General features: G+C 42.8%; 1 protein-coding gene, 1 long non-coding RNA gene and 2 other non-coding genes across 4 annotated transcripts; 3 read left to right on the plus strand and 1 right to left on the minus strand.

Moving 5' to 3' along the window:
* Positions 1 to 3,530: 3,530 nt before the first annotated feature.
* Positions 3,531 to 21,793, plus strand: Hspa9 (heat shock protein family A (Hsp70) member 9). The gene is made up of 17 exons (XM_050135029.1): positions 3,531 to 3,677; positions 5,200 to 5,258; positions 5,456 to 5,543; positions 6,667 to 6,848; positions 9,875 to 9,999; positions 10,838 to 10,911; positions 11,000 to 11,106; positions 12,314 to 12,476; positions 12,787 to 12,879; positions 15,270 to 15,479; positions 16,720 to 16,947; positions 17,865 to 17,969; positions 18,668 to 18,785; positions 19,792 to 19,886; positions 20,277 to 20,369; positions 20,726 to 20,866; positions 21,053 to 21,793. Exons 1-17 carry the CDS (start codon positions 3,597 to 3,599, stop codon positions 21,128 to 21,130), a joined length of 2,040 nt encoding a protein of 679 aa, XP_049990986.1. The 5' UTR covers positions 3,531 to 3,596; the 3' UTR covers positions 21,131 to 21,793.
* On the plus strand, positions 15,684 to 15,756 carry LOC126497199 (small nucleolar RNA SNORD63). The gene has a single exon (XR_007590540.1). It is a non-coding gene; the product is annotated as a small nucleolar RNA SNORD63 (small nucleolar RNA).
* Positions 17,499 to 17,564, plus strand: LOC126497200 (small nucleolar RNA SNORD63). Its single transcript, XR_007590541.1, has one exon. It is a non-coding gene; the product is annotated as a small nucleolar RNA SNORD63 (small nucleolar RNA).
* A 222-nt stretch (positions 21,794 to 22,015) lies between the features above and the next one.
* Positions 22,016 to 26,847, minus strand: LOC126497153 (uncharacterized). The gene is made up of 2 exons (XR_007590534.1): positions 26,304 to 26,847; positions 22,016 to 22,895 (listed from the first exon to the last, which is right to left on the minus strand). It is a non-coding gene; the product is annotated as an uncharacterized lncRNA (long non-coding RNA).
* Positions 26,848 to 26,906: the final 59 nt, after the last annotated feature.

The following is a 26,906-nucleotide window of genomic DNA, read 5'->3' on the forward strand; positions in this document are numbered from 1 at the left end:
CCCCACTACCCAGGGAGCGGACACCGCATGACCACCTACCGAGGGAGCGCACACCTCACGCCCACCGACCCACACACAATAAATAAATAAATAAATAAATAAATAAATAAATAAATAAATAAATAAATAAATGTAAATAAAAGCAACACATGACCAAGCCCCCCTCTCTGTTCTCTTTTTCTTCTCCTGGGCCTGACATCGCACTGGTACTTGCCATTGTTGTAGTGCAGAAGAAGGTTAATCACTTTCCAGACTTTTGGCCTAGAGTAGCAGGTGGTGAGGGCAGTGAGTCTTGAGTGCCTAGATTCTATCTTTCCAGCACTTTCTAGTAGGGAACACCAGCGGCAGTACCCTAAGACTGACCCCCTTCCTCCACAGCAGCCTTTATAAGGAGGACCCTGGAGCTCTTCCTAATGACTCCCACGGCATACTCTAGAAAGCACAGACACGACTTCTGGTACGGGGGCTAAAGAAAGGTGGTTGTGCTCCCCTCAGACTCAGCTAATAGCAGAGAGGTCCTGAGTTTGTCTGAGGAAGAAGCCTCGCTGTATAAAAAGGAAAAAGAAGGACTCAATTATTGCCTAAATTCTCTCAAGCTCTAGGAGACCAACCAATGAAAGCCAGGGTGAAGTGGTACTCAGTTGTAATCTCAACGATTCGGAGCTAAGGTTGAAGAGTTGCAAGTTCAAGGCCAACCTGAGCTATATAGTGAGATCCTGTCTCAAAAGAAAAAAAAATGGTAGAAAAGAGAGGGAATGGGAGGGAGGGCGTAGGAAAGGAGGGAAAAGAAAAATAAGTCAAGAGGAACTGACTGAATATCAGGAGACACCACATGCCGTCCTGGGTCCCGTTAGGAAAGTCAGAAGGACATTATTTTACCTCATTGGGATAGATGAGACTTTGTGTGCTCAGCTCCAAGGAGTCAGTGCCAGGCGGACTCCATCTTTGCCAGCCACTGCTAGCCAAGTGCACTGCTTCCCTGCCTATGTCCCTCCACCAGGCGTCTACATGAGTCCCTGAACTTTATGTCCACTGTTTCACCTTAAAGAACTCCACGAAACACTATTAAAGAGAAAGTTAAGAAAGCTTGTGGTTCAGAGACTTACACCAGTTGATCAGGATTACGTGACTAATAAGTGAATTCAGCCCAAAGAATGATTCACTTGGGACCCTTACCCTCTCTTTGCCAGGGCCGGGGAACCTCCTCAGCTTCCTCTGAATCAGCAGCTGATGGTCAAAACGGTGTTGGAGGTGGAAAATATTGGGCGTCTCTGGAGCCTTTGCTCATCTTCAACAGTGACAGGGTGGACCTGCCCCTTGTTCCGTGCAGGTAGTGCTCAGGGTACTGATGGGCGAGTCATCTAGAGCCATTTCTTCTTTAGGACCATACACTTTTGGGGCGGTGTGTGGCATGGTAGCAGAAATCCCAGCTCTGGATCGCCAAAGAATGTGTTGATTCAGGAACATGTTTGTGGTGGCATTTCATTTGTATGTTAATAAATAAAGCTTGCCTGAAGATCAGACAAGTAAAACAGCCACCCTGGCCAGCCACACTAGCTTGCCATAGAAACCAAAAGGTAGTGGTGCACGCCCTCAATCCCAGAACTAGATGGATTATAAAATTGGAGGAGACAGCTCTCACACTCAGTCTCATTCTGAGGTTTCTCTCAAGGCAGGATCGCCATTTTCAGACTGAGGGTGAGGTAAGAGGCAGTGGCTGGCTGATTTGCTTTTCTGGTCTTCAGATTGAACCCCAGTATCTGTCTCTGAATTTTTATTAATTGAGTATCACATGTTTGAAATTATTAAGCACGTGGTGACACAGGTTGTTTGTTCAGGGCAATGTGCTGCCTAAATTGGACCGCATCAAACAGCCTCCTCCTACTTCCTCCAAGTCCTCCCCATTCCAGGGTCTTGGCTGTTACCCATGTATTCTGCCAAGACAGTTATTCTCTCATTCCCTCGGGCTGGGAGACTATCAGTTTGCAAAACTCAACCTGCCAACTGAGCTGTTTGCCCAGACTTAGAGGTCTCACTTTGGCCAGTTTGTGTGTGTGTTTGTGTGTGTGTGTATGTACCTAAGCCAGTTCATGTGTGTGTGTGTGTGTGTGTGTGTGTGTGTGTGTGTGTGTATACATAGGCACGTGCATCCAGAATTCAGAGGACTGTTTCTGGGAGTCACTTCTCTTTTTAAATCATATGGTATCCAGGGATTGAATCCAGGTTTTTAGGCTTGTACAGCAAGTACTTTTACTGCTGAGCCATTTTGCTAGCCCCTAAATTAATTTCTAAATTGTCAAAATGTCTTTTAGACAAGGTCTCATAGAGCCCAGGCTGAGCTTTAATTTGTTATCTACCCAAGAATGACCTTGAACTATCACTCCACTGGCCTCCAGCTCCCAAGTTTTGGGATTGCAGGCACACACCGCCACATCTGCCTCTTAGTTTTTGAATTAATATATAAACACATTAGTAACAAAATAGAAAAGACTATGCAGAGAAATATTTCTCTGGGCCCTACCTTCAGATCTCAAGTTTTTCTCCAACATGTGCAAATGTTCATTTCTGTGTATTTTTTCAGAGAAATTCATTCATACAAAAGTGGTTTGTGTGTAGTTTGTGTTTTTGCCCCGAGGAACATATTTAAATGGGGCATCAGGGACACTTGTAATTCTAGCTGAAACTTGAATGATAAGAAAGAATTGGGCATCTCTTAGGACAGAGAGGGCCAGAGGAAACAAGCTCCACCGGGAACAGAAGTCAGGAACAAATTCAGTCCTGGGAGCACTAACAGTGCTAACCAAATGCTGCCCTAGAAGTTGGAAACTCAACTGTGCCGCCGCAGTGTGCGGCACAAATTTAATGATGCCCTATCCAGGTGTGCATACTTCAAGCTGTGCACAAGAGCTGACAGAGAAAGAACACGGGTACACTCAACAGTGCCTCAGGGCAAGATGGCGTCCGCTTCACTTAGAGGCCTGAGGAGAAACTTCGAGGCCGTCAGTGCGACCTCGCGCTCCGGGTACTCCTGGGCAAACTCGCGTACACAGGAGCACCCAATAAAGGCTACAGTTAGGTCCCAAACCCGGGTCCGCCACGCCCTTCGCACCTGCGCGCTAGAGCCTCAGTCGGGTGCCAAGGACGCAGGCGCAGGAGGCTCCTCCTTCTGCGCAACTGACGCAAGGAGACTGTAATCCTTTTCGTAATTTACCCCGTGTGTCCTTGAGTCTTTACAGCCGCGAAGGGCCGGGGCTGTCTGAAGCACTGCCTGTGTGTTCCTCTTCCCCGTCTCCTTTTTCTCTGCTCCCGCAGCCACGGAGGCCGGTAGAGAGGACAGCACTTTTCAACAATCTTGTTGCGGGGCGTGTTCGCCGCGGGCTGCGATTTTGGGAGCAGCAGCCGTTCAGGCTCTGCTCAGGCAACGCGCTCGGCGCCTCAGCGGAAGGGGGGGCCTTCGTGCTGCGGCCGTCAATTCCCGCCCCCCACCCCACGTGGTTGGAGGTTTTTAGAAGCGTGGCCATCGCTGTGCCTGCCGCGCAGCTCCGGACCTGTGCGGTGTTTGCTCTCTGCTCTCGCGTCCCCTCCGTCCAGCCGCCATGATAAGCGCCAGCAGAGCCGCGGCCGCGCGTCTTGTGGGCGCCGCAGCCTCCCGGAGTCTGGCGGCCGCCCGTCACCAGGTGAGGAAATGCCTTGCTTTCTGGAAGGGGCTCCAGGCCCTGACTTGAGTGAGGTAGGTCTTGCCCTTCAGGGTCAGACTCTAGGAGAAATCCGGAGCGGAGAAAGGTAACGGACCTTCGGTGCTCAGGGCTGCTGGCCTTGGTCAGGACTTTAGCCTCGAGCTTTGCTGAGTCACAATCCATGGCGTTCTGGAGTCGCACCCACTAATTCACGAGGTAGCGGTCCTCCCCACCTGACATGGGGCGCATTGATGTGCTTGGTCCCAGGCAGCGGGTGTGGTCTATCGGAAGGCAGAACTATGAGCTAGGCTCTGTTTCCTAAAGAGCCGAAGGACACTTCCAGCTCTGGGTTTTTTTTTGTTGTTGTTGTTGTTTGCGTTTCTTTTTTTTTGGGGGGGGGGGGAGCGGCGGTCTTGAAGCAGGTTGTCTTTGTAGACCTGGCTGGCCAGGAACTGACCATGTAGACCTCATTAGAGACCCGCCCGTCCTTGCCTCACCTGTGCTGAGATTGAAGGTGTGCACCACCCACCACACTTGTCTCCAACCTCGGAGACTTTTTTTTTAATGTCTTCGATTTACTTGTGGATTGTAATAGAACAGGAAAAAGATTGTGGATCTTGGTCTGAAATAAGAGAAAGTACGTCTTTGAGAATGTAGCTCCCCAGAATAGTTGTTGACAAGATCATTGGAAGTAGCTCCGGTATCTTTTGGAGTGCAGGTATAATGAGGTTCAGGTGTGCGCAGCTGTGGGTTTGAGACAGGGTCTCACTATTTAGCCTTGGTTGTGCCGGAACTTACCAAGACCAGACCTGCCTTTGGCTTTCAAGTGTTGGGGTTAAAGATGGTTGCCACCAGGCCTGGCGACTGTGAAATAATTTTGAATTTTTTGCATAATGTCTCCTTAATTTGATCAGCAGCAGCACAAGTTGTTCCCCCACCTCAGGGGAATTGGGGGGTGGCAGGTCTGTCGGCTTCCGGGTTGTATTGACTTTGAGGGACACTAATTTATGGGCTTCTTGTTGGTAAAGAGCGGAGTTACTTCTAAGCATTCCATACTTAACGGGTTACAGCACAATAATGTCAAGGTTGAGAACCCTCTGTTGCACTGTAATTCCTTTTTTCTTTTTTTTTTTCTCTCGAGACAGGGTTTCTCTGTAGCTTTTTGGTTCCTGTCCTGGAACTAGTTCTTGTAGACCAGGCTGGCCTTGAACTCACAGATATTCCCCTACCTCTGCCTCCTGAGTGCTGGGATTAAAGGCCTGCGCCACCACTGTTTGGCCCCAGTTAGAATTTTTTTATAGTTTAAGACAATTTGCTTATTTTTACCTGACAGTCCGGAAAACTTGTAGATGTGTGTTGACATGTAGATCTTTTTCCTTATACATACTAAGTACTTTTCTTCTGTTTTTTATACAGGCTACTACTTAATTCTAAAGGTTGTATGTGTTTCTCAGTAATAATTGGAAAAAGTCCAAGTGTACTTGTGTAGTTGACGGATGATGCAATTTTTTCCCCCCCTCAGGATGGCTGGAATGGTGTTAGTCATGAAGCTTTTAGATTTGTTTCAAGAAGAGATTATGCGTAAGTATAACTGTAGTTTCTTTGGGAGAAAACACATATTAATTGACCACCTGGGCTGTGATCTATACATTTAAGTAAATAATTTTCCCTCTGTAACTTTATACTTGTAGTTTATGAAATATGCTGCTTAACACCAACATAAAAACAATTATGTTGGAGACTGTTAAGATAACCATGGTGTTTTAAATTTCTTGCAGATCAGAGGCAATTAAGGGTGCAGTTGTTGGCATTGATCTGGGTACTACCAACTCCTGTGTGGCGGTTATGGAGGGCAAACAAGCAAAGGTGAGCAAGATTGGAAGCTGGGGTCACTTAGGTTTCCTGCCTGACATCAGGTGCTTATAAATACTGAACCAAGCTGGGCAAGGTGTAACACACCTTTAGGCAGTGGAATCTCAGAGTTTGAGCCCAGCGTGGGCTATAAATAGAACCCCTGTCTCAAAATGAGGGTAGGGGAACATTGAATCAAGTTTGGTGCTGGTTTTTCTATTGAGACAGTATATATATTAGGCTATCCTCAAATGCAGATTATTCATCACTAACATTACAGGCATTAGCTATTACTCCAGACATATGTGCTTCTGTTTTTGCTTTTTATGGTATTTGTGTTTAGAGAAAGGGTTTCTCTGTAGCTTTGGAGCCTGTCCTGAAACTCTGTAGAGCAGGGTTGCCTAGAACTCACAGAGATCCGCCTATCTCTGCTTCCTGAGTGCTGGGGTTAAAGGCATGTGCCACCTCGCCTAATTTGCATTTTAAAACTGCTTTTACTTATTTATTATTTTTTGGACTTAGGAATTCACTTGGTATTGATAATTGAATGAGAATACAACTTTCCAGGATAGGATCTAAATGTGTTCTCTAGCAGTATGGGTGGTAATGCTATTAGAGGACTTGGAATGGCTATCTCAGCTTGGAGTTCAGCAGGTTTCAAGGTGTCTGCTATGGAGAGGCTGTTAGAGCCTCCTCAGAATGCGCAGATCTTAAGGGCACCTGTAATTCTAGAGTTGTCTGTTCATTCTTGACCCTTCATGTTTTCTTTTCCCATGCCCTCATCTGAAACAACTCGGGCTATTTACAGGAGTCTGGCTTACTGGATGCTAAGAGAAGTGAAGCCCTTCCTTAGTTCTAATTTATGCTGCTTATCCTCCCCCCCCCCCCCCCCGTCCCCATTTTCTGAAGCTTTCGCTTCCACGTGCATTTTGCATATTATTCATATTCAAGCTGGTATGATCATAGACTTCATACATTTGAAAGGATACTGTGTAGCATTCCTAGCAGTAAACATGCCAACTTAGTGTTATCCTTTTAGCATTTGTTTTATGATTTGAGCTGTGATTGTATCTTAAATCAGAGCTACAAAGATGTCAGTGGTGACTAGTATCTTAATCATTATCTTTGGTAATTTTAGGTCCTGGAGAATGCTGAAGGTGCCAGAACTACGCCTTCTGTTGTTGCTTTTACAGCAGATGGAGAACGACTTGTTGGCATGCCAGCAAAGCGACAGGCTGTCACCAACCCAAACAACACCTTCTATGCTACTAAGCGTCTGATTGGGCGTCGCTATGATGACCCTGAAGTACAGAAAGACACGTGAGTAATAGCAAAAAACCTAGAGTGCTTTGCTCGAGGTCTCTTTTTCATTATTGTTCCTAAAAGAAATTCACATCTCCGCCAAAAGAGTAAACAATTTTTAAAAGCCCATTTGTGCTTTCATAGACTAGGCTTTTTTATTCAATAACATGACAGGTAATATGTTAAGATGCATTAAGGTTTTTCAGATATTCCTAAACGATGTTCCTCATCATGTGTAAGGCTGTTATATGTCCTTACATTACATGCGTGTGTGTGTGTGTGTGTGTGTGTGTGTGTGTGTGTGTGTTTACTGTCCTTTCCCATTATTTTTATTTGTTTGAGACAGATTTCTTTGTGTAGCCCTGGCTCTCCTCGCTGGCCTTGAATTCTGATTAGCTTGCCCCTGCCTCCTGAGTGCTGGGATTAAAGGCATGTACCAGTGCCTGGCTAAGCTTTTATTAACATTTTTGTTTGGGTGTATTCATCCTCACAAAATGGGAGGTCAGAGTACAGATTCTGTTCTCCTGTGTAAGTCCTGGGCGTTAGCTTTGACAGTATGAGCCCTTATTTGTTAAGCCATCTCCTTATCCAGCTCTTTGGTCTGTCTCTTTGTCTGTTGTGCTTTCAAGATAGGTTTCTGTGTAGCTTGGCTGTCCTAGAACTCATTCGGTAGACCAGGTTGCCCTCAAACTCAGATCTGCCTGCCTCTGGCTCCTGAGTGCTAAGGTCAAAAGCCCAAACAGGTTTTTGGGTTTTTTTGCGGGGAGGGGGAGTTTTGATTTGGTTTGGTTTGGTTTGCCACAGTGTTTTTCTGTGTAACAGCCCTAACTGTCCTGGAACTAACTCTGTAGACCAGGCTGGCTCTTGAACTCAAAAGAGTTGAACTGGAGTTAAAGACAGTTTTGAGCTGCCATGTGGGTGCTGGGAATCGAACCTGGTTCCTCTAGAAGAGCAGCCAGTGCTCTTCACCACTGGTCTCTCTCTCTCTCTGGTCTTCAATAGAAATTGCCTGTAACCGAATAATATTCTATTACATGAACATATTTTTTCCCAACTTTCAAATGGGCATTTGAATTAATTTCACTTTGTTGTTTTGAGTAATGCTATCCTAATTATTTGTTTTTATTTTGGTTTGAGACAGGATCTCACTGTGTTGCTCTGGCTGTACTAGAACTCACTATGTAGACCAGGCTGACCTCAAATTCAGAGGTCTGTCAGCCACCTCTACCTAGCTCCTTTATTATATCATTTTTTAAATTGATTTTTATTGAGCTCTACATTTTTCTCTTGCTTTCTACCTGCCTCTCCACTCCCCCCTTCACCCCTCCCCCAAGGTCCCCATGCTCCCAATTTACTAAGGAGATCTTTTTTGTCTTTTTCTACTTTCTTCTTCCCATGTAGATTAGATCTATATAAGTCTCTCTTAGTGTCCACATTGTTGTCTAAGTTCTCTGGAATTGTGATTCGTAGGCTGGTTTTCTTTGCTTTATGTTTAAAAACCACCTATGAGTGAGTACATGTGATAATTGTCTTTCTGTGTCTGGGTTACCTCACTCAAAATGTTTCCTGGCTCCATCCATTTTCCTGCAAAATTTGAGGTGTCATTTTTTTTTCTGCTATGTAGTACTCCATTGTGTAAATGTACCACATTTTCCTTATCCATTCTTTGGTTGAGGGGCATTCAGGTTGTTTCCAGGTTCTGGTTATGACAAACAAAGCTGCTATGAACATAGTTGAGCACGTGTCCTTATGGCACGATTGAGCATCCTTTGGATATATACCCAAAAGTGGTATTAGTGGGTCTTGAGGAAGGCTGTTTCCTAATTTTCTGAGAAATCACCACACTGACATCCAAAGGGGTTGTACCAGCTTGCATTCCCACCAGCAATGCAAAAGTGTTCCCTTTTCCCCACAACCCCACAACCTCTCCAGCATAAGCTGTCATCAGTGTTTTTGATCTTGGCCATTCTTACAGGTGTAAGATGGAATCTCAGAGTTGTTTTGATTTGCATTTCTCTGATGACTAAGGACATTGAGCATTTCCTTAAGTGTTTTTCAGCCATTATAGATTCCTCTGTTGAGAGTTCTCTCTTTAGGTCTGTATTCTTTTTTTTTTTTTTATTGGATTATGTGATCTTTTGGTGTCCAAAAGATTGCCATTTTTACTATGTTAATTCTACCTACCCAGGAGCATGGGAGATCTTTAACTTTCCAATTTCTTTCTTCAAAGATTGAAAAGTTCTTGTCATACAAGTCTTCCACTTGTTTGGTTAGATACTCCGAGATATTTATGCTATTTGTGGCTATTGTGAAGGGTGTTGATTCTATGATTTCTTCCCCAGCCTTTTTATCATCTGTGTACAGGAGGGCTACTGTTTTTTTGTTTTTGTCTTTTTTTGGGGTTTTTTTTTTTTTTTTTTTTTTTTTTTTTTTGATTTTTGAGACAGGGTTTCTCTGTAGCTTTTTTTGGTTGCTGTTCTGGAGCTAGCTTTTGTAGACCAGGCTGGCCTCGAACTCACAGAGATCTGCCTGCCTCTGCCTTCCGAGTGCTGGGATTAAAGGTGTGCGCCACCACCGCCCGGCTTGATTTTTTTGGGTTAATCTTTTATTCTGCTACATTACTGAAAGTGTTTATGAGTTGTAGAAGTTCCTTGGTAGAATTTTTGGGATTGCTTATGTAAACTATTATATCATCAGCAAACAGAGTTTGACTTCTTTTCCAATTTGTATCCCCTTGATCTCCTTTTGGTGTCTTATTGCTCTAGCTAGGACCTCAAGAACTATATTGAGTAGATATGGAGAGAGTGGAGAACCTTGTCTTGTTCCTGATTTTCGTGGAATTGCTGCTTTGTATCATTTTTGAGAACTATTAAGACAATTTTTGAAATGATTTCAAGTCATCAGGCTCACATTTTTACACAATAGTAATTATAGAGATTTTTAATAAACCTGTCTCCAGAAATTATCGTTTATTGGCCCATCTGTTTATTTTTATAAATTGAAATGGATAGATACATGATGACATAATTCTTTTTATTTTTCAGCAAAAATGTTCCCTTTAAGATTGTCCGTGCCTCTAATGGTGATGCCTGGGTTGAGGCTCATGGGAAACTCTACTCTCCTAGTCAGATAGGAGCATTTGTTTTGATGAAGATGAAAGAGACTGCGGGTGAGAAGATTTAGTTCATTCTGGGGAAATTGGAAGTATTGGTGGTTCCTCTGAGTTTATAGACTCATGCCCTGTAGATTATGCTCTTTGCACAAGAAATGTAGGAACCGCAAAACTGTGCAGATGAAGTTTTTTTCACACTTCATCTGCAGGTTGAGTTTAATTTCCCTAATGATACAGGCTGGTGCCTTTTCAATAGGGGGCAGTATAGTATTTGTTAAAATCTGGAAAGCTACACATTAAACTTAGAGTCTAAAGGTCAATTGATGTTGGTAAGTCTTGGCTGAAATGCTAAAGGTAATTTGGAATTTCTGGCCAGTACCACCTTGGCTGCTGAGCTACACAAAATTACTCCCTCCATCTCCAAATAACTTTGTAATGGGGGAGGGGGTTGGCTGCCTTGAGCTTCTGGTACTACTGTTACAGCCTCTGAAGGACTAACAGTGGTCAAGGTGATTTGTTTCTGAGAATAAATTTCATACTGGAGTTTACGTTATCTTCAGACTAATTTTGTAGCCAAGGCTGGTGTCAAACTTAGGGTGATCTTCCTGCCTCAGCTTTGGAGGCCAAGATAACAAAAGGCATGAGCTGTGTAACCCAGGACAGCCTTAAACTCACCTTCTCCTGCGGCCTCCCTGGTGCTAGATTACTAGGGTATAATACAGTGTTCAGTGTTTGTCTTATGTGGCCTGTCTGCAGGTTAAGCTGCAAAGGAGGTGAGTGTTCTCTGTTGCTCCACAAGAGGATTTGAGGAGGAATATTAGGCTTTGGTAGTAATTTTGATGCTTTTTTTTTTTTTCCTGACATAGTGCCACAATTGAATTTTATTCTTTTCCAGAAAATTACTTGGGTCACACAGCAAAAAATGCTGTGATCACAGTCCCTGCTTATTTCAATGACTCACAGCGACAGGTAAGGTTAATTGTATCTCCTATTTGCCTGGGGGAAAAGTTGCCAGAGTTAAAGGATGGAAAAATACATTTATTTTTACTTTCTCTAGGCCACTAAGGATGCTGGCCAGATATCTGGGCTAAATGTACTTAGAGTGATTAATGAACCTACAGCTGCTGCCCTGGCGTATGGTCTGGACAAATCCGAAGATAAAGTGTAAGTTTATAAAGCGTAGATACTTGTACCTGAATTATAGGTTTTTACATGATTTTTTTTATTACATTTTCTAATTTTGTATTGGTACTTATGTTGGGGGTATGTTTATGCTGTGGTATGTATGTGGAGGTCAGAAGATAAAATGTGTGAGCTGGCTTTTGTCTTTCTCAAAAATGGGTCTTGGATCAGTTTGTCTGGCTTAACAGCAAGTGCCCTCACCCTCAAAGGCCCTTAATGTTTTTCTTTTTTTTTTTTTAATTAAAAATTACTCATTTTCAATTATAAATGTGTTTGTGTATGGCTATATACACGATATTGCAGACACCTTCAGAGATGTCAGATTCCCCTAGAAATTAAATTACTGGTGGCTGTGAGCTACCTGATGTAGGTACTGGAAATCAAACTGGTCCTCTCTGCTTTAAAAGCTGCTGACTTGCTCTAACCCATACCCTCCTCGTCATTGACTATGTGTGTGGTGGGGCATGTTCATAACAGTGTGCATGTGGAAGGACAGCATGGAGTTCATTCTCCTTTCACATAGGTTCCTGGGGTTGCATCAGGCTTGGAGCCAAGGATCTTCACCAGATAAAAAGCTATCTTGCCAGTCCTCATGTTGTAAATTGTTTTGTTTTTATTTTGTCTTTGTTTTTCAAGACAGGATTTTGCTGTGTAGCCCAGGCTGTCCTGGAACTTTCTCTGTACACCAAACTGGCTTCTAACTCAGATCCACCTGCCTCTGCTTCCTGAGTGCTGGGATCAAGGGTGTGTAATGTACCTGCTACACTTGTACTGTAAATTAACCTGAACTGTGAATCAAGTTATAACAACTATAAGATTTATCCTATAATATTTCCATTTCATAGGGTTAAAAGGGTTGTGCTTAGAATGAAAATGTACTTCCTTTTTTCTCCCCAAATTTGTATATATAGTCTTTTTTTCGTTGTTTCAAGATGATTTTTCTCTTTCCTTGGTACCCTGGACAATTTTTATTTTTGTTATTATGGGTGTTGATAAATTCTTTGGGAACCATGGTTTGTGTGATATGAATTTTGCTAGTCTCTTATATGTTACCAATGCCATATGTTAAAAGGCATGTTGGTTACTAGATTTCAAAATTAGTAAGTATTCAGGAAGATAACTAAGTTAATCTTTGGTTATTGAATTCATTCCTTTGTAATAGGATTTGTTCCTTTGTTTTCCTTTCTAGCATTGCGGTATATGATTTAGGTGGTGGAACCTTTGATGTTTCTATCCTGGAAATTCAGAAAGGAGTGTTTGAGGTGAAATCCACCAATGGGGATACTTTCTTGGGCGGTGAAGACTTTGACCAGGCTTTGTTACGTCACATTGTCAAGGAGTTCAAGAGAGAGGTTAGTTACCATTGTGGATTTAATGTGTAGGCTTCTTTGTAGGAGGTTCAGACTTTTTGTTCAAAATGCTCATTTGCTTTCTGAATAATTTTTTTGCACTAAAGTAATTAATTACATTCAGGTTCACGGGTAGACTCAACCATTTTAGTTACATATATATAGCACCTTAGATTGGGAACAAAAGACTTGTCCTCTAGCCCACAAATCCTCACAATTTATATTGCTTTATAAAGGATGACCCTTTCATAAGCAGACAAAATCTACATTGCCACTGCAGTTTCTCTATTGTCTTATGAATCCTATTTTGTAGACAGGGGTTGATTTGACCAAAGACAACATGGCACTTCAGAGGGTTCGGGAAGCTGCTGAGAAGGCTAAGTGTGAACTCTCCTCCTCTGTTCAGGTGAGACATGAAGAAATCCAAGTTCTTTTGGTGGATATTTTCAGCCTAACCTTATTTGAATCATATATTCTAATTTACCTAATGTCAGTGTAGCCTGTTTACAGTTTTCTATTTGGTAAAAACCTTGAGCAAGCTGGGCAGTGCTGGCCACGCCTTTACTCCTAGCTCTCTGGGAGTTCGAGGCCAGCCTGGTCTACAGAGCGAGTTCCAGGACAAGCTCCAAAGCTACTGAGAGAAACCCTGTCTGGCAAAAAGAACAAAAACTTTGAGCTGGGGAGGGGTGGTGCACTCCTACAATAATCCTAGCACTCGGGGAGGCACAGGTAGGCAGATCACTTTGAGTTCAAGGCTACCCTGGGCTACAAGAGCTAGTTAGAGGACAGTTAGGGCTGCAATACAGAGAAACAGTCTCAAAAAAGAAAGAAAAACAATACGACAATGATCACTTTTCTTTTTAATGAATTAGGTAAATCTTTGTGTGGATCTTTTGTTCACATGTATATACCTACTGCGTGTGTGCTTGGTCCCTCAGAGGCCAGAACTCCCATGTTCTCTAGAAGACCTGCCAATGCTCTCAACCACTGAACTATCTTTCCAGCCCTGAGACAGATATTTTTTAAATTATCTATTATATGTGCACTGGTGTTTTTACCTGCATTTTTGTCTCAGGGTGTCAGATCCCCTGGACTAGAGTTACAAAAGCAGTATGGTGAATGATTAACCTTGAAAAAAAATTAATGTCTTCAATGTACTATTTTGTGGATTATATGAATTGCTAGTTTTCTGCCTAATAAATTGGATCAGCATTCTAGAAAGTAAGCTGTGGGAAAAAATCTGCCCTTTAAGCAACAGATTTGCTCCAACTCTCTGTTCTGCACTTGTTTGTTGACCTCAGTTCTGAGAGGTAAAGCTTCCCTGTCTTAAGCAGGTGTAGACTAGTGTAAAATCTAGGTTACAGCCTCACCAGCGTGAAACTAGACCACTCTAAACCTGTGACTGCTTAAGATTCTTACATTCACAGCAACAAGTTATGGTAGCTGTTGGTTAAGTGGTTGTTGCTAAGTTGCTGAAACCTGAATGCTGTATACAATCATTTATTTTTGAGTTCGGCCTTAGTTCCCAAGCCTTCACTATTGTAAGGGGCTGTGAGTAGTTACTATGTTGTCCGTACTATGCTCATGGGTAGTGATGCCATTCTCCCTGCTGAGTGACAGAACTTGTGTGACTTATTCATGTTTAAGGTTGTGGTTTAAGAGTCTGGGTTTGTCAGCAGAAAGAGAAATCTATAAGTCTCAGATTTGATACTGGGAGGGGAAAAGGTTGTTTACGTTTACATGGCTGTGCTTTACTGATGGACAATTTTTTTTTCTAGCCTTTAGCACTTTAGCAAAGTATTTAGCCAAGTCAGTGTATATTTATGATCTTAAATCTGTAAAATAAATCCTTGGGAACATCTCAGAAGACTTAATATAGTGTACTCTGAAAAGATGGATTTTACCTAGAATATTAACTCAGCCCTGTGGTGGTCTCATACCACTCAGACTGGCCTTGAACTCACTATCGCTGAAGACGATTGTGTGTGTTCCTGAGGGCTTGGGCAGTGCCAGCACATCCAGTGTGCATCGCTCCTGCTTTTTTCTAGTAAGAGCAGAGGTAACACTAATTCCTGGAACTTAGTCTGGATATGTTAAGAGGTTGATGGGGAACATATGTTCTTTTTGTTTCTTGTTTGACTTCGTCATTCCTCACCCACCCCCCATACACAACACACCTGTTTCTCTCTATAATAGTCCTGGCTGTCCTAGAACTTGCTTTGTAGACCAGGCTGGACTCAAAACTATCAGATCTGCCTGCCTCTGCCTCCTAAGAGCTGGGATTAAAGGTGTGCACTCCAATGGCCCTTCGTGATTTCTTTCTTTGATTTTCATTTTTATCTATGTGGAGAGTGATGGGAGAAGGTAAATGTGGGTACCAGTGGAAGCTAGAAGAGGAGAGTATCGGGTGCCTCAAAACTGCAGCTATGGGCAGTTGTTAGCTACCCAACATAGGTGCTAGGAATTTAACTCAAGTCCTCTGTCAAAATAGCAAGCACTGTTTAACTATTGAACTCAGACATGAGATATTTTAACTCGATGTGAAAGATAACCATACACACAGTATGTTTCTATGGTACTATTCATCTGTCACAGGATAATTTCTTCAGCTTGTGTGCCCCAGACTTCATTGTTAATATTTATAAACCTTATTAAAAGATTTTAGTGTATTTACACTACATCTTAGGAATTTAGTAAGGCTGATTTTCTTTGCTTCCTAGGTTCTATCCTAGGGTATAGTCTTAACCTTAATTGGAATCATAAAGATTAACTTATAGTGAAATATTTTCTGTGTAGACTGACATCAACTTGCCATATCTTACAATGGATGCTTCTGGACCCAAGCATTTAAATATGAAGGTAACTCGAGCTCAGTTTGAGGGCATCGTTGCAGATCTAGTCAAGAGGACTATTACTCCATGCCAGAAGGCGATGCAAGACGCAGAAGTCAGCAAGAGTGACATAGGAGAAGTGATTCTGGTTGGTGGCATGACGAGGATGCCCAAGGTATGCATATATCTTATGTGGGGGGAAATCAATACATAATGCAATTTCATTAAAAGATGCAAGAAAAAGGGTATCAGGGAGACTATTAAACCCATTCTTATAATGTTGTCAAACCTTGTGGTGGTCATTCCCTAGGAGATGTTTTTTGGGCACTTCTTCCCAGCATAGTGGTTGGGACTACTTGCATTACTTCAACAAAGATTTGTGCAATGATGCATTTTATTAATCAACACATCATTCTGAAAACAGATGTGTAGATAAGTAATAACTGAGCACAGACTGTTGTTGAAGGTGTAGTTGTTCTTGGAGGCTGGATAGAATTATCTTGGGTCCAAGTTAATGGTGGAATTACTGCTTTTGGTGGTGGTTTCTGTTGTTTTTTTGTTTTGTTTTTTAATTTTACTGATTTTTATTGAGCTCTATGTTTTTCTTTCCACTCCCTGCCTCTCCCTACCCCTTTAACTCTCTCCCTGGTCCCCATTCTCCCAACTTATTCAGGAGATCTTGTCTTTTTCTATGTCCCCTGTAGATTAGATCTATGTATGTCTCTCTTAGGGTCCTCATTGTTATTCTAGGTTCTCTGGGATTGTGATTTGTAGGCTGGTTTTCTTTGTTTTATGTTTAAAAACCACTTAAGAGTGAGTACATGTGATAACTGTCTTTCAAAATGATGTTTTCTAGTTCCATCCATTTGCCTGCAAATTTCAAGATGTCGTTATTTTTTTCTTTGTAGTACTCCATTGTGTAAATGTAGGTGGGTTGTGTTTATGGGAGATTTTGTTTCTCTGTTGCAACACTAGGATAGTGGAAAATGAATCTAGAATAAAGTTGGACCCAGAACTCTGGTTAGAGAGGACATGTTGATATTAACAAATTATCCCAAGATGCTATGTACTTTTGTTAGCTCTTAACACACAGGGTCAAAAACAATGCCACAGAATTGGTATTACTGCTTCCTTCAAATTGGCCTCTGATTAATTATGTAGAAGTGTAGGCTGTATTTTATAGTCCCTTGCCTTATGCCTTCTGTTTCCAGTGATGAATGTCATCTGGAAGACAGATAATTGAAGCAAATGCTTCTAAATTAAGTGGACAAAGTGAGTTTTCATGTAAAGAAGAAGTCAGCATTGTTGGAGCTGAGTTCATCTGACTTGCCATCTGGGTGGCACCTTAGTGCTCTGTCTCAGTTCAGCAGTGGCCCTGGGTGTTGGCTAACAGGTTCTTTGTCCTCCATACATAGGTTCAGCAGACTGTACAAGATATTTTTGGCAGAGCCCCAAGTAAAGCTGTGAATCCTGATGAGGCTGTAGCCATCGGAGCTGCCATTCAGGGAGGTGTGCTGGCTGGAGATGTCACAGATGTGCTGCTCCTGGATGTCACTCCCCTCTCTCTGGGTATTGAGACTCTGGGAGGTGTTTTTACTAAACTTATTAATAGGAACACCACAATTCCAACCAAAAAGAGCCAGGTAAGAGTTATATCCTTCCTCACAGGTTTTAACTTCTATGAGTGGATAACTGCAGCCACTTCATGAACTTTTTAAAACTTAATGTTTCTAAATCCACACTAGCGGACTGGGTGGTGAGATTACCATTTATGTGTGTTTTGTTGCAGTTTCTGGAAAAGTTCTTAGATATCAGCTAGCAGTGGTGATTAAGGGAAGAAGGATAATGCAGTCTCCTAAAAGGGCTGTCGTCATTTGCCACTGAATTCTCTGTAGTCGTAAATAAATAAAAAGTCTGGTTAGCAACATGGGACTAGGCTTGATTTCAGCGTGAATGATGGGGGCTGAGTTGTGTTTTACCAATCAGTGATCTAATGGGCATGGCTTGGCAGGGTCTTAGATGAAGTCACACTTCTTGTGCCTGGTTGGATCGTCGCAAAACTTGGGAAGTTGAGGCATGAAAATTGAGAATGTGAGAATTGCGGACCATATAGTGTGACACTGTCTCAAATGGTTGTATTTCCAGACTCAAATCAGTCTTGAATTATTCTAGGATCTCTCTCTCTTTGGTATTTGTGCAGTGATGTATTTGTCAACACATCATTCTGAAAATATGTGATGACATCTCAAGACTGAGCACATGGTACATCGCCTATCTCTGGTCTTCCTTGGACTTGACAAGTTGTTATTTTATATCCTTATTTTGATGCCTTAAACTTCCAGGCTTAAAGCTTCATCTTGTCCAACATACTTGTCTAGCAGAAACAATAGCTGTTGTGTGCTATTTAATACTAATCCTGTCTTTGCAGAGATAGACCTTTGTTCTGAGAGTAATGTATGTTAGGAATCATCCATTATTAGAATGTCATTGTCTCGTTAGCCTTTTTCTGTATAATGGGTGTAAGTTTAATCATCAAGTAAGGAAGTTTCCTTCTTACTAGGTATTTTCTACCGCTGCTGATGGACAAACTCAAGTAGAGATTAAAGTGTGTCAGGGAGAGCGAGAGATGGCTACAGACAACAAACTTCTAGGACAGTTCACTTTGGTAAGTATTTCAAATCTGGGTATCATGCGTTTTGGTTCTATAGCTTACACAGGTGACAGTAGTCTAGCCTCTCCAAACTGCTTACAAACAGGCATACTTTTACTTTATTAATACTTTATTAAGGTTTTATTGTATGGGTGTATCTCTATGTACCAAGGGCACTAAGGCCAGAAGAGAGTATTGGGTTCCCTGGATGGATTTACTGCAGTTTTCTGCAATGTGGATGCTGGGAATTGAACCTGGGTCCTTGGGAAGAATCGCAGGGCTCTTAACCACTGAACCATCAGCCCAGCTCATACTGTGTTACTTTTGAAAAACAGTTTTCATAGGTGAACTATGAAACTCAAAAATTCAGTACTTTTTGTGTTTTCAGATCTTTATTGAAAAGCCAGGGACATGTTCAGTTTCAGAAGCAGTGCTAACTCAGAAACCAGTTGAGTCATGATCCATTGTTTCAAAACCACTTGATGGTCACCGTTTTGGGTCAGCATTGCTACAGTGAAGAAGTCCTGATTTACTGAAAAAACTCTGGCCAACATGACTATTATGGTTACGTATTTGCTCCTTGAAGCACTAAAATCTCAAGTTTGTGTACTTTAGTGAAGATACCACTTGTTTTCGGGAGCACGTGGTAGATGGCCTGTTTGGAAATGGGAGCATCTGAGAGGAGCTGACTCTGGCTGTTTTGTTTACTTTAGGTTGGAATTCCCCCAGCCCCTCGTGGAGTCCCTCAGATTGAAGTTACATTTGACATTGATGCCAATGGTATTGTACACGTTTCTGCCAAAGATAAAGGAACAGGACGTGAACAACAGAGTAAGTATTCAGACTGTATGAATGAGGTATGATGCTGAGAACGTCGTCTAGCAGTAGAGTGCCTTCCAGCATATGTGATGCCCTGGGTTTGGTTACCATCAAAGGAAAAGTAAGGTGGCCGTTATTAGGAACTACATACTCTTGTTTCTATGCCTTTTCTCCCCCTGGGATGGTTGCTACCACGCTGCCCCCTTTTCCAGGTATCAGAGATAGGGGTGTTTCACTTGCATGGTTTTTGTTTTTTTCTCTTGGTTTTCTGAGACAGTGTCTTGAGGATTTAAGGTGTGCGCCACCACTGCCTGGCTTTGCATGTATTTCTTGTACCTCATGCATGTCCAATGCCCTGGAAAGGATTGCTGCCAGTCTTACTGAAGTGAGTTTCTGGCTTGTTTTGAGACAGGGTCTGACTTTGTATCCCTGATTGACCCAGAAGTTGCTGCTCAGACCATGCTAACCTCAAACAATGAGATCTGTATGCTTCTTCCTTGCAAATGCTGGCATAGATCTCTAAATTTTTTGTTTCTCTGTGTGTAGCCCTAGTTGTCCTGGAACTAGCTCTGTAGGCCAGGCTGGCCCCAAACTCAAGGTTCATCTGCTTCTGCCCATTAAGTGCTAAGATTAAAGGTGTGTGCCACTTCTACCTGGACAAATATCTGAATTTTCATAAGTTAACATTAGGAGGGGACAAACCAAGCCTGACCTTGTGGAATGCTGAAGTTTCACCAGAGAGACAGGTCACTTGGTCTTTTTATACAACTCACTTATAAGACAATAACTAAAATCATAATTTGAATCATTCAGATTAGTTACTATAAATAGAGGCAGCATTTATTTACTTGTTTATTGTGGAGGCTGAGTCTTATTTTGTAGCTGTGACTGACCTTAAGCTCAAAGTTGCCTGCTTCTTGAGTGTTGGGATTAAGTGTGCACCATGTAGTGTAATGTTATTTGTTAATACAGTGAAAGAAGAGAACTAAAGAGATTTTTTTTTTTTAATTAACTCTAGTTGTGATCCAGTCTTCTGGTGGATTAAGCAAAGATGACATTGAAAATATGGTTAAAAATGCAGAGAAGTATGCTGAGGAAGACCGGAGAAAGAAGGTGATTACTTCTGCTGAACGTGTTAAAGCTGACAGACTGGGCAGGTCACTGCTCTTAAGTTTCTCATCTTTATTGTTCCCTTTCATTAATTTATACTTTGTTTAATGTGAGATTACACCCTGTGATCAGGACGATTTCCACAACGCTCCCATTTCTCAGCCTTCACTAGTACCTGGGACTAAGGGCACATACTGGGTTTGGAATGTTCTTAGCCTCCCGCTATCAAAATTCCCACGCCACAAAAGCCAACTCTTTTCTCTGGGTCATCCCAAGTACTTTTGAGTACAGTCATTCTAGCTCCACTGTTAACAGTGTGGAAAGTAACTTATTGTATCACGTGATGTAGAACTTAAGGGAAGTCAGTTATGTTAAACTCATAATTTTTTTAAGGAACGCGTTGAAGCAGTTAATATGGCTGAAGGAATTATTCATGACACAGAAACCAAGATGGAAGAATTCAAGGATCAGTTACCTGCTGATGAGGTAAGTTATTAGAAAAAAATCAAAGAGAATATTCGCTGATTCATTGAAGCTCATTTTTATTGGGCTTGATAGTGATTGGGGTTTTTTAAAGCATGAATAAAGGGTAGAGGTGGGAAGGCAAAAAGAATGCTTGAAAATTCGCCTTTAATCCTAGCACTCAGGAGGCAGAGGCAGGCGGATCTCTGTGAGTTCAAGACCAGCCTGGTCTACAGAGCTAGTTCCAGGACAGGCTCCAAAGCCACAGAGAAACCTTGTCTCGAAAAACCAAAAAAAGAAAAAAATTTGAATAGTGCACTACATGTAAGAAAAGAACATTCTAGAAAAAGGGTTTCTTTTTTGTTTTTTGCCTTTTACAGTGCAACAAGCTAAAGGAAGAGATTTCCAAAATGAGAGAACTGCTTGCGCGGAAGGACAGTGAAACGGGAGAAAACATTAGACAGGCAGCATCTTCACTTCAGCAGGCATCACTGAAGCTCTTTGAGATGGCATATAAAAAGGTACAAGGGCCGGAGGGGTATTTGGTCGAGATTACTGGGAACAGAACGTTACAGGGAAAGGCATAGGAAATAGCGATGGTTTACAAGGGCGGGTGGAAGGAATGATGAATACAGTGTGAGTTATGTATGAAGGATGAGGTTAAACCTAATGTGAAATCTCAGTGATCACAAATATTTTCTCAACAGATGGCATCTGAACGGGAAGGTTCTGGAAGTTCTGGTACTGGGGAACAGAAGGAAGACCAGAAGGAGGAGAAACAGTAACAGTGGCAAGGCATTGAGAGAAGAGGCCAGAAGGACAACATGAAGCTTGGGAGTAAAGGGACGTCCTGAGCAGAAAAGGGTCAAACTTCAGTCTTTACTGTGTTTTTGCAGTAACCCATATAATTTCCTTAATAAATATATGTAGTGAAAATTAGCTAACTCATTTTAATGGGTGGTAATTCAGAAGTAGCAGTTCATACCATTCTGTCACTAGCCGGTTAGTTTCAGCCACGTGTAAAGGGGTGGGGTGGGACTGCATACCAATCATTATTAAGATATATCTGGTTTGTGCTGAAGGGGCCATATTTTCAAAGTGTGAAACCCAGTAGTCTTGTCATGGACCTTGGATTGTATGTAGATCTTGGTTGGCCAACAGGACTGCTATAAAGAATGGTCTATTTGTATATGAGGCGATCCTTCAACAGGCCTTGCAAGACTAAGCTACCTGTGCCATGCATGGTTTGTTGGTACAGAAGCTAAGCCAGCTGTTAGCCATGGCTTACAGAGATGCAGGATAGTGATGAAGTCTTTTGTGGTCCTAAGCCATACTTTCCAAGCTACCCTCTTGGTTGGCCTGTATCTGGCACTATATCCTTGGTGATCATTCTTTTAATCCATTTTGGAGGTTTTTTTTTTTTTAATAAAATTCTAAAAACTTCTTGATCTCCTTTGTGAATGGCATTAGTTTCAGGAAGAAATGACAATGACTTTCTAACACTGGCTAAGTTTGGACACATTAAAGATACAGGAAAATACTGGCAGAAGCACACTACGGAAGCCAGGCAGGGCTACATAGTGAGACTCTCAAAAGTACTGGCTGGCATAAACAAATCTAAAGAAAAAAACAAGTGCTGTTTCTAGATTCGACAAAATTGGAAAGCAGAGCTGATTTTTGTTTTTATTGAGCTATATATTTTTCTCCACTCCTCCCATCCTCTCCCCTCATGTTCTACCCTCTCCCATGTTCCCAATTTACTCAGATCTTGTCTTTTTTTTTTACTTACCATGTCAATTAGATCCGTATATATCTCTCTTAGGTTCCTCTATGTTGTCTAGGTTCTGTGGGATTGTGAATTGAAGGGTGGCTTTTCTTTGCTTTATGTCTAAAAGTCACTTTTATGCATATTTTCCTTAACCATTCCTTGGTTGAGGGTTATTTAGGTTGTTTCCAGGTTCTGGCTATGACAAACAGTGCTGCTGTGAACATAAGCTGAGCACACTTCCTTGTGGCACGATTGAGCATCCTTTAGGTATATACCCAAAAGTGGTAGTGCTAGCTAGCTCTTTGGGGTAGGTTGTTTCCTGATTTTCTGAGAAATTGTCATACTGATACCCAAAGGGGCTGTACCAGTTTGCACTCCCACCAGCAATGGAGGAGTGTTCCCTTTACCCCACATCCTCTCCAGCATAAGTTGTCATCACTGTTTTTTTATCTTGGCCATTCTTACAGGTATAAGATGGATTTTCAGTTGTTTTGATTTGCATTTCTCTCATGGCTAAGGATGCTGATCATATCCTCACGTGTCTTTCAGCCATTTTTTAGATTCCTCTGTTGAGAGTTCTCTGGCAAAAAATGCTTCTTAAAGGTTTAGGGCACAAATGTCCCACTCTCTCTGGCATGTCCTTCAGTTCACTCACTTGTGGTTAGTGAAGGTCTTTTTCCATTCTTTGGCTATCATTTTGTCTTGCTGACCGTGTCCTTCGGTTTATAGAAGCTTCTCAGTTGCAGGAGGTCCCATTTATTGTTTCTCTCAGTGTCTGCTACCTGAAATGAGTTGTGATAGTTAGGAGCCACCATGTGGATATTGGGAACAGAATGTAGGTCCTCTGGCAAGAACAAGTGCTCTTAACCAGCCCCTAGGTTGCACTTTGTTTTAAACTGTGACGGTTTGTCTTGGTGGTTATCACTTTATGAGACTGCCATTTTGTTCACTGGCTACTTTGCCAGAGGACCTTAGTTTTGATTACCAGCACCCACACAGAAGCTCACAATCATCTGTAACTTCAATTCCAGATCAGAAACCTGGCTACTTTAGATATCAGGAATGCATGTAGCACACTTACATACAGGCAAAAACACACTGTAGAGATTAAATCTACAGTGGAATAGGTGTAGCTTTAACCCAGAAAAGTTAAGGTTTTGACAGTCTTGCTATATAGTCTGGCAAATTAAGCTGGCCTAAAACTTGAAACAATCCTGATAGCTAAGATTATAAGCATGTATCCCCACACCTGCCTGATTTTGTTGTCACTGGTGATTGAATCTAGGGCTTCAAGCCATTGGAAGTGCATCTGTCAGCACATAAAGGTGTTTTGTTGCTAAGGATCAAACTCAGAACTTGTCTTGAGCAAGTTCTATTGACAGCCCAAGACAACAGATTTTTGTTGGTGTGTATTTTGTTTGGGGGACAGCTGTACAGTGAAGAGTGACCTTGAATTTCTGATCTTCCATCAGTCTCACAAGTGTTCACCCCCATACCTGGTGGTATATGGGGTGCTGGGGATGGAACCAGTCTCGTGTCTAACAAGCAGTTTACCAACAGAGCTGCACCTTCATTGGTCTTCCTGCTTCAGCATCCCGAGTACCAGTGCACACTACCCTGCTCAGAATATCAAAGCTTTGTTTATACCTGCGACGTGGTTTTCTCTGTAGCCCTAGCTGTCCTGGAACTCACTCTAGACCAGGCTAGCCTCGAACTCAGAGCCCTGCCTGCCTTTGAACTGAAGCTGGGATTAAAGGCTTGAGTGCCACCTCCTTGGTTAAGGGAAAAGTTCTTAATTAGGAAAGGAATATAAAGAGGAATTAAAACCACAAGCACAGGTGATGTTTCCTGAGCAACACAATTTGGCCAGAATAAGCAATCCTGTCAGTCTGTTTGGTGCTGCTGTACTGGTCACCAGGTGGCTAGGAGAGCCCAACAATTGAGGTCTGAGAAATCTATCAGGTTTCCTGATGCATCATCCTGAAGAGAGCGGCAGTGTGCAAAGGACTGAGCCTGCAGCCTCAAGCAATTTTATATTAACATTAGTCTACTCAGGAGGATAAAACCCTCATCCCCCTTTAGGACCTCAAAGATTTGACAAGTGGGAGATCTATTCCAGCCACAACACTCAACTACTTCCTAGGCAGATGAGGAATCTGTAGTTTCCTCTGTTCTATTTACAACTTTAAAATCTTCAAGTCTCTTAAGCTGTCATGGAACAGGGCACATAACACCGTGGAACACTTTTCATACAGATTTAATGTCTTGTTACCTTGCACAGTCCACACCTGACACTTAACCCTAGTATTTCAGCATCCACTTTACACGATTCCCACAATTATCAAGGTCAGGAAAATTAGCACTGAAATAACATTTTAATACATAATTCATATTAAAACTCTGTCAAGTATCTTGCTCACAGCTGAAATCCCAGCACTTAGGAGGCTGAGGCTGAGGGATTCTCCAAGTTTGGAGATAGCATAGATCACAGTGAGACCAGTTTCCTGTCTTGAAAACAGTAAAGCAATTCCTTTGGTCAGAGCACAGGACCACATCAGTCCTCAAGTAAAGTTTGTAGTGTAGTCCTGGTTGGCTGGGAATTCACTCTGTAGAACAGGCTGGGCTCGGATTTATAGAGATCCACCTGTCTCTGCTCCTGAGTGCTGGGATTGAAGGCTTGTGACACCATCGCCTGGCTTACTGGACATTTTAAATTACTCAAGACAGGGTCTGACACAATCCAGGCTGCCTTACTTAAGCTTACTCTGCAGCTTGGGCAGCCCTCGAACCTAAGATCCTGCCTCATTCTTTGAAGAATAGGAACTTTAGCCATGTATCATTATCCTACCCTCCTTTTGCTTTTTTTGTTTGCTTGTTTAAGATGGGAGTCTTATGTTCCCCACCCTACCCAACTCAGCTGACCACCTCAGTACCAGAGCAGCTGTGACTGGCTGTACTCTAGCCAGAACCACAGGCGGCCTGCACCACTCAGCCAGTTTTCTTTTTCCCCAGCAACAGTGATGCAGTTCAAATTGAGAATTTTGCTCATGCTAGACAAGTATTCTTCTTCCACTGAGGTATATCCCAGTTCCAAGCAAAATTTATTATGGGGCTCTGGTTGGGGCAGGGAAAAAAAAAAATAAAGGCCCCAAAACATTTAACCCTAGCAAGGGCCGCAGATACAGGACATAAAGCAGGTGGTGGAGTGTTTCCCAGCATCCTCAAAGACAGGGTAATAGGCACGCATTTTACTAACATTCAACCTCGGTGGCCAGAGGTTTTGTTCTTTTCCACACTGGGTACCGTATTCCAGTGCTGACACCACCGGGAGTTAGCACTAGATCCCACAAGTTCAGCACCTGTAGGTCTACTTTGGATGCCTAGGAAGAGTTCCAGGCTGAACCTGACAAATTCGGGACCTTCTTGCTGGGTTTGACAACTTGCTAGAGTGGCTCACAGAACACGAGGACACACCTTATCCATTGCAGAGGATAGTAGGAAAGATACAGAATAACAGCCTAATGAGGGTCTAGGAGGGTCCTGAGCTAGGGGCTTGTGTCTCTTGTTCTTGCTGCTATTACAAATGAGCCTACCCGCTTTCCAAATGCTATGTTTGGCTTAAAAAAGTTCCTGGATCACCTCTCCCCCTGTGGCTGCAGCACACTGTCAGTTTTATAGCTCCTCAAATATATTAGACTACTACTTTACTCAACCTCCACGCTCATATCCGTCGATTATTTTAATACACAAAATATAAAGATCGGCTGGGTTTACTGGTTCACACCTGTAACCCCATCATTCGGAAGGCTGAGGCAGGAGTGTTGCCCATATTTTTGAGGCCAACAAACGAAGTTAAAAAAATTACGAACGGTTGCTAAGCAGCGGTGGTGCACGCCTCTAATCCCAGTAATAAAGGGGGGGGGGAGCGGCTGAGTTCAAGGCCAACCTGGTCTAGAAGAAACCCATCTCGGAAAAAAAAAAAACGTTATGAACGGTTATAAGCTCAACTAAACTGTGAATTCCACTCAAGTTAATATTACTTACTCGATTCACCTCTTTCTAGAAAAACTAGAGTTCAAATCTTTGATTACACACAATTTGTGAAGTTGGAGACAGACAACTGGAAACGTTGCCAACGTTCTCCCCACCTCCACGCTCACAGTTAACAAAACACGCATGCTCTCAGATACCTTGGGTCTCCAACCTCAGACAACCCTTCAAGTCCCAGAGCCACAGTGAACCCACAGTAACACTGAAACGACAGGAAACCCTCCTTCAGTCCAGCGCAGCCGATCGGCTCCAGCCTCGGCGAAGCTCCTGATCCAGACCTAGAGGCCAGGATTCTGAACTTTTGTTCGCGAAGCCACGATACACGCAGGCGCACCGCACTTGGTTAGCGACAAAGCTGACGGCGGAGAGACGTCCTCCAAGCTTTCCAAGCACTTTTGACCACACGCACGTACATACGAGTCGGTCCGAGAAACAGGATTCTGCGTGGCAGAGCTTCAGGTGTCCGGTCAGGTGAAGTGGCAAAGAACGGAAGACAACGACCACTCTCTCGCGCCCTTTAAGAACCACCGCCATTCCAGCCCATAGAAGCCGAGAAAATGCTCGCCAGGCCACCAGGGTCCACCGGCTTTCCCCCTCCAAAGACGGCGGGGCCGGAACGGAGGCGGTGCCTCCCGCTCCCCGGCCTACACCTCACAAGGCAGCGCGGCCGCAGAGGCAGCCAATCAGAAGAACTCTTGTAAGCGGAGGCACGAGAGCCAATGGGAAGTCGCGGCGCGCGCAGA

The sequence above is a fragment of the Alexandromys fortis genome, unplaced genomic scaffold, assembly GCF_014885135.2.
Source record: "Alexandromys fortis isolate MF-2015 unplaced genomic scaffold, M_Fortis_MF-2015_v1.1 scaffold_25, whole genome shotgun sequence".
NCBI lineage: Eukaryota > Metazoa > Chordata > Mammalia > Rodentia > Cricetidae > Alexandromys > Alexandromys fortis.